The 8,904-nt window shown below is 49.5% G+C and overlaps 1 protein-coding gene across 3 annotated transcripts; it reads left to right on the top strand.

Moving 5' to 3' along the window:
- The first annotated feature begins 4,326 nt into the window (after positions 1–4,326).
- LOC311100835 (interferon regulatory factor 2-binding protein 2-A-like) lies at positions 4,327–8,190 on the top strand. Of its 3 annotated transcripts, none has more exons than XR_014609860.1 (3): positions 4,327–5,581; positions 6,180–7,220; positions 7,337–7,802. XR_014609860.1 is itself a non-coding variant. In XM_084141810.1 (3 exons), the coding sequence occupies exons 2-3, from the start codon at positions 4,732–4,734 to the stop codon at positions 6,929–6,931; spliced, it is 1,602 nt and encodes a 533-aa protein (XP_083997936.1). In that variant the 5' UTR covers positions 4,336–4,424; positions 4,479–4,731; the 3' UTR covers positions 6,932–7,802. The 3 variants fall into 3 exon arrangements, 2 of the variants coding, with proteins under 2 accessions (XP_083997935.1, XP_083997936.1); XM_084141810.1 differs by having other exon boundaries at positions 4,336–4,424; positions 4,479–5,581; positions 6,180–7,802; XM_084141809.1 differs by having other exon boundaries at positions 6,180–8,190.
- Positions 8,191–8,904: the final 714 nt, after the last annotated feature.

Here is an 8,904-nt window from a genome sequence, read left to right as displayed (position 1 = left end):
CTTACGTAAAAATAGTATTAGTTAGCTTATCCACTATAACAACAGGTTCAAGCGTAACTAGATAAACTTGCTTTGAAGATAAAACTACTTTCAACGTGCACTAACCCCTTGTCCCTGTTGCTAGAGTAGTGACTTAGACTAGCTTTGGCTGCCACCTATTGGAAAGGAATGGTAACTACACTGGGCAGCTAGTTGGTCAAAGGATACTTTGATAATATATGCCATTTAGCAGACGCCTTTATGGCAGGTAGGGGTGAGGAGGATGGTTGGCAGGTAGGGGTGAGGAGGATGGTTGGCAGGTAGGGGGAAGGAGGATGGTTGGCAGGTAGGGGGAAAGAGGATGGTTGGCAGGTAGGGGGAAGAAGGATGGTTGGCAGGTAGGGGTGAGGAGGATGGTTGGCAGGTAGGGGTAAGAAAGATGGTTGGCAGGTAGGGGTGAGGAGGATGGTTGGCAGGTAGGGAGAAGGAGAATGGTTGGCAGGTAGGGGCGAGGAGGCTGGTTGTCAGGTAGGGGCGAGGAGGATGGTTGGCAGGTAGGGGCGAGGAGGTTGGTTGGCAGGTAGGGGGAAGGAGGATGGTTGGCAGGTAGGGGTAAGGACGATGGTTAGCAGGTAGGGGCGAGGAGGACGGTTGGCAAGTAGGGGGAAGGACGATGGTTGGCAGGTAGGGGGAAGGAGGATGGTTGGCAGGTAGGGGGAAGAAGAATGATTGGCAGGTATGGGGAAGGAGGATGGTTGGCAGGTAGGGGGAAGGAGGATGGTTGGCAGGTAGGGGGAAGGAGGATGGTTGGCAGGTAGGGGCGAGGAGGTGGGTGGCAGGTAGGGGCGAGGAGGTGGGTGGCAGGTAGGGGGAAGGAGGATGGTTGGCAGGTAGGGGCGAGGAGGTGGGTGGCAGGTAGGGGCGAGGAGGTTGGTTGGCAGGTAGGGGGAAGGAGGATGGTTGGCAGGTAGGGGAGAGGAGGATTGTTTGCAGGTAGGGCGAGGAGGTGGGTGGCAGGTAGCGGGAAGGAGGATGGTGGGCAGGTAGGGGCGAGGAGGATGGTTGGCAGGTAGTGGGAAGGAGGATGGTTGGCAGGTAGGGAAAGGAGGATGGTTGGCAGGTAGGGGGAAGGAGGATGGTTGGCAGGTAGGGGGAAGGAGGATGGTTGGCAGGTAGGGGCGAGGAGGTGGGTGGCAGGTAGGGGCGAGGAGGTGGGTGGCAGGTAGGGGCAAGGAGGATGGTTGGCCGGTAGGGGGAAGGAGGATGGTTGGCAGGTAGGGGGAAGGAGGATGGTTGGCAGGTAGGGGGAAGGAGGATGGTTAGCAGGTAGGGGGAAGGAGGATGGTTGGCAGATAGGGGGAAGGAGGATGGTTGGCAGATAGGGGCGAGGAGGGTGGTTGGCAGGTAGGGGCGAGGAGGAAGGGTTGGCAGGTAGGGGGAAGGAGGATGGGTGGCAGGTAGGGTGAGGAGGATGGTTGGCAGGTAGGGGGAAGGAGGATGGTTGGCAGGGAGGGGGAAGGAGGGTGGTTGGCAGGTAGGGACGAGGAGGATGGTTGGCCGGTAGGGGGAAGGAGGATGGTTGGCAGGCAGGGGCGAGGAGGATGGTTGGCAGGCAGGGGGAAGGAGGATGGTTGGCAGGTAGGGGGAAGAAGGATGGTTGGCAGATAGGGGCGAGGAGGATGGTTGGCAGGTAGGGGGAAGGAGGATGGTTGGCAGGTAGGGGAAGGAGGATGGTTGGCAGGTAGGGGCGAGGAGGATGGTTGGCAGGTAGGGGGAAGGAGGATGGTTGGCAGGTAGGGGGAAGGAGGATGGTTGGCAGGTAGGGGGAAGAAGGATGGTTGGCAGGTAGGGGCGAGGAGGATGGTTGGCAGGTAGGGGGAAGGAGGATGGTTGGCAGGTAGGGGAAGGAGGATGGTTGGCAGGTAGGGGCGAGGAGGATGGTTGGCAGGTAGGGGGAAGGAGGATGGTTGGCAGGTAGGGGCGAGGAGGATGGTTGGCAGGTAGGGGGAAGGAGGATGGTTGGCAGGTAGGGGGAAGGAGGATGGTTGGCAGGTAGGGGGAAGGAGGATGGTTGGCAGGTAGGGGCGAGGAGGATGGTTGGCAGGTAGGGGGAAGGAGGATGGTTGGCAGGTAGGGGAAGGAGGATGGTTGGCAGGTAGGGGCGAGGAGGATGGTTGGCAGGTAGGGGGAAGGAGGATGGTTGGCAGGTAGGGGAAGGAGGATGGTAGGGGCATTACGTGACTTGCCATCTTGCTTCCTCTATGGAATGTCACGAGGGCAGGCTTGTTTTACTAGGTTTTACTCACACACACACACACACACACACACACACACACACACACACACTGTGTCTGCAGCAACATGTTTCAGTCAGTCAGACACTGAGCACATGCTCAGGTTAGTCCTCAACCCTCATGTGAAGGAGCAAGACCCTGTGACAAACTCCGCAGATTTTATTGACCAAAATCAGATTTTGAGGAAAGAAAGTCCTTTTATTTGACCACATTTGTTTTTGTGATGGCATCACCTGCTTTGCAGTTATATTCACCAGACTTACAGTATATTAGGGTTATAACCAGTGTGTAGATATCTTTGTAAGTTAGCGATGCTAAAGTTTTAACATGTAGCTCAAATTGAAGCTAGCTAATGGCTGCAATGGTCAGGGTTAGCTGTAACAACATGCCCAACATTCACTCACACACACACACACACCACTCTCTCACACACACACACACACACCACTCACACACACACACACACACACACACACACACACACACACACACACACACACCACCGCTCTGACTCTTTCAAACTCACTCACTCGCACACACATACATACACACATCTATTTGATTTGGAATTTTAGGACCCCTTTAGGTATAAAAAATATATTAAAAAGGATTTGATGAAACATTGGCCTTACTGCTATTAACCCATAGAAACACATTGAATAACAGATTCATACATGGAACAACAGATAGTCAAAAAATAAACCTAAAGGAAGTTTGATTTAGAGTGCCTGTCCTATATCTGAGAGATATAGGACAGGCAGGATAGGTCTCCTGAGTGGCGCAGTGGTCTAAGGCACTGCATCGCAGTGCTAACTGTGCCACTAGAGATCCTGGTTCGAACCCAGGCTCTGTCGCAGCTCATGTGCGGCGCACAATTGGCCCAGCGTCGTCCAGGGTAGGGGAGGGAATGGCCGGCAGGGATGTAGCTCAGTTGATAGAGCATGGCGTTTGCAACGCCAGGGTTGTGGGTTCGATTCCCATGGGGGGCCAGTATGAAAAAATAAATAATATTAATAATTTGGTATTCACTAACTGTAAGTCGCTCTGGATAAGAGCGTCTGCTAAATGACTAAAATTTAAATGTAAATGTATATAAGAAAGATCAGGATTCATTTAAAAAATGTAATTGACCCGTATTTTTTTTAAATGGGGGGCACTAATCTACTTCCATTCATTTTTTAAACTGGGACTGGGCTGCCTTCAGGTGAGTCTTGTAGAGCAAAACGTGTTCGTTAGAGTCTCATCTTTCCAACGAGTGGTCATACTAGTTTGTAGACCAGACCGTTAGGACGCTACAGACGTTTTCGTGAAAATACCGATTTTCGGGATGTCTCATGGTCTGACAAACACCGCTGTAGCTCCGTCACCTTCCACCGCAGATGCGGCAGGCCGCCATTGGCGAATGCTCTGGATTGAGATGCAGCCCAAAATGATTTAGATTTTTCGCAGGGGCGCGGTCATCAACTATATGGGGTTAATGGAGCGTAAAAATAATCAACATTTTATGATTTTTATTATTATTATTGTATTATTTCTGCCACACAAAATGTTAAATAAGGCAATGTTGTTCTCCTGTTCTCATGCCTTTTCTTCAAACTGTTGCAAGCCCTGTTACAACTAACGTTTTATTTTAGTCCTTATATTTGAGACAAAGTCGCACCTTGTCTGTGTGATTTAGAGAGATAATACCAACTCTTAGCAGACAGATTAAGTTGTTCGTATCAAATTTTGAATGTACAATCTCTGAAAAATGGTGTGTGTGGGGGGGGGGGGGGCGCGGGGCGGATATTTAAATGTTTCAAATAACAAAAATGTATTTGTATTTTATTTTATTTAGTTTTAACAGGGGGAGCTGCAGCACCCTCAGCACCCGTACTTCCCGTGGCTCTGATTTCTACAGAAGGCAATATAACACCGTTCTCTCCTCTCCCACCACAGTGTGTCTGTGGCTGGTTGTTGCCTTCTTGGCAAAGGATCAAGAAGTGATTCAATAGAGAAGGGGGCGCAGAGGACTGGCGTCAGAGCAATGCGCCAGAAGAGGACTGCCGTCGAAGAATCAAGGAAATGGAATATTGAAGCTGTAACCACCAGTTCTGCCTCGGCGGTGACGTCGCTGCTCTACCGGACTGGGCTGAGTGGAGACAGTAGTGGGTTAGGCAGTGAGAGAGACGGTAGTAGGTTAGGCAGTGGGAGAGACAGTAGTAGGTTAGGCAGTGAGAGAGACGGATCACACGGACGACCTAGTAAAGAACATTCTACACTGCTGTCATGAAGCACTGGTTGTAACTTCATTGTTTGTTGCTGTAGTCCGGAGACAGGCAGGCAGAGGAGAAGAGTCGGAGAAACGGAAGGAACTAACCGTTTCTAGTTTCTGAAAACGTCTTGGATAGATTCTAACATAGAGACGTGGATTAGAGAGAGATAGATTTAAGGTCCGTTTTTCGGTGAAAGGGAAGCTATGTCGTCCGCCACGGTAGCTGCCTCTCGTAGGCAGTCGTGTTATTTATGCGACCTGCCCCGCATGCCCTGGGCTATGATCTGGGATTTTACCCAACCCATCTGCAGGGGATGTGTTAACTACGAAGGAGCGGACCGGATCGAGTTTGTGATTGAGACAGCCCGGCAGCTGAAGCGGGCTCACGGCTTCCAGGAGGGGAGGTCTCTAGGGCCGGGGAAACAGCAGCTATCGGGGAAGGAGATCCAGTCTAACCACCACGGGTCGGGAGGAGACCCCGGATCCCGGCCGCCCCAGCCACTGGACCGCTACCCCCTCTCCTCCTTGGACCGTCCGCTGCGGCTGGGACCAGAGTACCAGTCTGGGAGACAGGCTAACGGCATTCCGGTACCTAATGGATTTCCTAAACCGGACGATCCACCCGAGCTCAACCGGCAGAGCCCCAACCCGCGCAGGAATAACACGGTTCCTCCTAATCTAGTTCCTCTGGTGAACGGGAACATGTCCTCGTTACATGCAGTTAACGGCAGACCTTTGCGACCGATGGCGATGGGGCACCCGGGGTCCGGTTTGATGGCAGGTAGCCCCAATGAGCACGGCGGCGTTAAACGGCTAGTCTCGGTCTCCAGCAGCGATCAGCAGGAGAAGGAGAAGCAGCACATACCTGACAGCCTGACTCCGGAGATAGAGAACCACAAAGCCCGGGCAGATGAGTGGATGAATAAGGAGAAAACTGTCAGGGACTTGATGGTTCTCCATGCTTTCGACAGCCGGTTCAAGAAGGATCATGCCGCCATGCATCAGAGGGTGATGGGCTATGAGCAACAACAGAACGCCGCTGCTTCTAAATCAGGTTGGTACTGGCTGGATGGATGGATGGATGGGGTTGTTTTTTCCATCTGAATGGAGCAGTACAGTAGCCTAGCCTGCATATGGAGATTATTCTGCATATTTACCGTTTGCTACATAGCCTAAAATGCATAATATGTCATGCATAATATGCATATGGAGATTATTTCACACGTCAACTCTTTGCTAGGCATACCATTCAAATGAAATAGATTTGTCAGATTAGCATTTTTTTTCTCAACAATAGCAAATTATGTAGTAATAAGGACATAATAATAAAAAAAGGGAGTTTTAAGCATGATTTGTGGGAGTGTTTGTGTCATGACAAAAATGCTAATCTGATGTAAATCTATTTGGTTTGAAGTGCAGAAGTGGTAGCAAAGGGTTTAGCGATTTAGTGAAATAATGTCCACTTTTAAGCAGGACTTGTGGGTATGTTTGTGTCATGAGAAAAAAAATGCAAATCTGACAAATCATTTCCTGTTTGTTTTTATTATTTTGTATTGTGCTTTTTTCTTCTCAGTGAATTATTAATAATCTCCTGTCCATGTTGTGGCTCTCTAACTCAGCCTTCTTCATGATTAACCCTTTCCTTCCTCCAGACAGGGGAAAACACCCGCGGAATATGAAGAGGAAAGCATCGCCAGAACCGGAGGGAGAGAGAGAGGGAACCGCCTCCAAGCATAACGGAGAGGACCGGCAGCGGTGGTTACCAGGTCCACCGTCTGACTGTGACGGACATAAAATGGCCCTGGGACCGCCACCAAGCATCTCATCCACCCCCCCCACGATATCTCCCCACTCACGCACCACCCCACCGGAAGCTGGGCAGAACGGCCAGTCCCCCATGGCGGCGCTGATCCTCGCGGCAGACAACGCCGGTGGTGGCGGGAACAGCTCGCCCAAAGACGGGAACCAGGTCCACTCCACCACGCGCCGTAACAGCAGCAGCCCTCTCTCGCCCTCCTCCGTGAACCAGAACCGGCATCTCGCGCAGGGGAGGGAGGCATCCGGTGGTGTGGGGACACTTCACGCGCCAGGGGGAGGAATGATGGACCAAGGGCATCAAAGCATTCCGGACTCGTCGGTACCCGGGAGCACACCTCTCTGCTGCACGCTGTGTCGCGAGAGGTTAGAGGACACACACTTCGTTCAGTGTCCGTCGGTGCCCTCGCACAAGTTCTGCTTCCCGTGCTCGCGGGAGAGCATCAAACAGCAAGGGGCCACCGGGGAGGTGTACTGTCCCAGCGGGGAGAAGTGCCCGTTGGTGGGCTCTAACGTACCGTGGGCTTTCATGCAAGGAGAAATCGCTACCATCCTTGACGTGAAAGTTAAAAAGGAGAGGGATCCTTGAGATGTAATTTTCTAAATATTTTTTTCGGGGAAAATGACAAAGTAAGAGTGTATAAATATTAAAATGAAGTAGCACATACCATCCAAACAAACTAACCAACCAACGGACTTTGTACATATTTTATACGAACCAAGGGGACTACTGTGGGCCATACTTTGTAAACAAGGCTGTATAATATTGAGATTTTCTGAAAACATTGTGTTTCTATATTTTTGAAGATAAAGGTATGTAATCATAATAGAACTGGGCTCTCTCTGCCCCTATTTGTTGATGTAGGCCTACTTCTAGAGCAGCGTTCCGAATGGCACCCTGTTACCTACTGTATATAGTTCACTACTTTTGAGCAGGGCCCATTGGGAAACCCACAGGGCTCTGGTCAAAAGTAGTCCACTACATAGGGAACAGGGAGCCATTCGGGACGCTGCCTCTGTCTGGTTGGCTGTTCCTGTTCAGAAGGTAGAATGTGACTGATGATGACGCCCCTCTCCATGAGCACTTGGCAACCAACTGAAATGCTTTTAGCTGTAACTTGTATGCACTTGTTTCAAAATAATTGCCAAATACAATGTGTGATCTTGTATGAAGAAGTAAGTGTCTGAGGTCTATCTTTAAATGATAACGTTAAGACAGAGGGATAAGGAACCAAATGAATACAGAGAATGAAAAGGATGTTTGGGTTATAGAATTAGCAGTTAACTGAAGGCTGGAATGATGCACTAGTCTGGTCTGTCAGTGCACACTGCTGCCGAAATGTTTTCTGTATTCTTCAGAAGGACAAACTAAGTTCAGATTTGTATTTGTATTTATTATGGATCCCCATTACTTTTCCTGGGGTACTGAAAAATGAAGGCAGTTATACATTTTAAAAACATTACAATACATTCACAGATTTCACAACATATTAAGTGTGTGCCCTCAGGCCTCTACTCTACTACCACATATCTATAACACTAAATCCATGTGTACGTGTGTGTATAGTGCGTATGTTATCGTGTGTGTGAATGCATGTGTCTATGTTTGTGTTGCTTCACAGTCCCCGCTGTTCCATAAGGTGTATTTTTATCTGTTTTTAAAATCTGATTCTACTGCTTGCATCAGTTACCTGATGTGGAATAGAGTTCCATGTAGTCATGGCTCTATGTAGTACTGTGCACCTCCCATAGTCTGTTCTGGACTTGGGGACTGTGAAGAGACCTCTGGTGGCATGTCTTGTGGGGTATGCATGGGTGTCTGAGCTGTGTGCTAGTCGTTTAAACAGACAGCTCGGTGCTTTCAACATGTCAATACCTCTCATAAATACAAGTAGTGATGAAATCAATCTCTCCTCCACTTTGAGCCTGGAGAGATTGACATGCATATTAGTAATGTTAGCTTTCTGTGTACATCCAAGGGCCAGCCGTGCTGCCCTGTTCTGAGCCAATTGCAATTGTCCTAAGTCCCTCTTTGTGGCGCCTGACCACACGACTGAACAGTAGTCCAGGTGCAACAAAACTAGGGCCTGTAGGACCTGCCTTGTTGATAGTGCTGTTAAGAAGGCAGAGCAGCGCTTTATTATGGACGGACTTCTCCCCATCTTAGCTACTGTTGTATCAATATGTTTTGGCCATGACAGTTTACAATCCAGGGTTACTCCAAGCAGTTTAGTCTCCTCAACTTGCTCAATTTCCACATTATTCATTACGAGATGTAGTTGAGGTTCAGGGTTTAGTGAATGATTTGTCCCAAATACAATGCTTTTAGTTTTGGAAATATTTAGGACTAACTTATTCCTTGCCACCCATTCTGAAACTAACTGCAGCTCTTTGTTTAGTGTTGCAGTCATTTCAGTTGCTGTAGTAGCTGACGTGTATAGTGTTGAGTCATCCACATACATAGACACTCTGGCTTTACTCAAAGTGTTGAGTGACAAGTAGACATCACATCTCTCTGATATCCTGTTCCAACTACAGTAGACAGCTCTCTATATAGGGAAC

This window comes from Coregonus lavaretus (genome assembly GCF_964263955.1).
Source record: "Coregonus lavaretus genome assembly, chromosome: 25".
NCBI classification, from domain to species: domain Eukaryota; kingdom Metazoa; phylum Chordata; class Actinopteri; order Salmoniformes; family Salmonidae; genus Coregonus; species Coregonus lavaretus.
The sequence above is the reverse complement of the archived record's forward strand: the minus strand, read 5'-3'. Positions and strand labels throughout refer to the sequence as shown.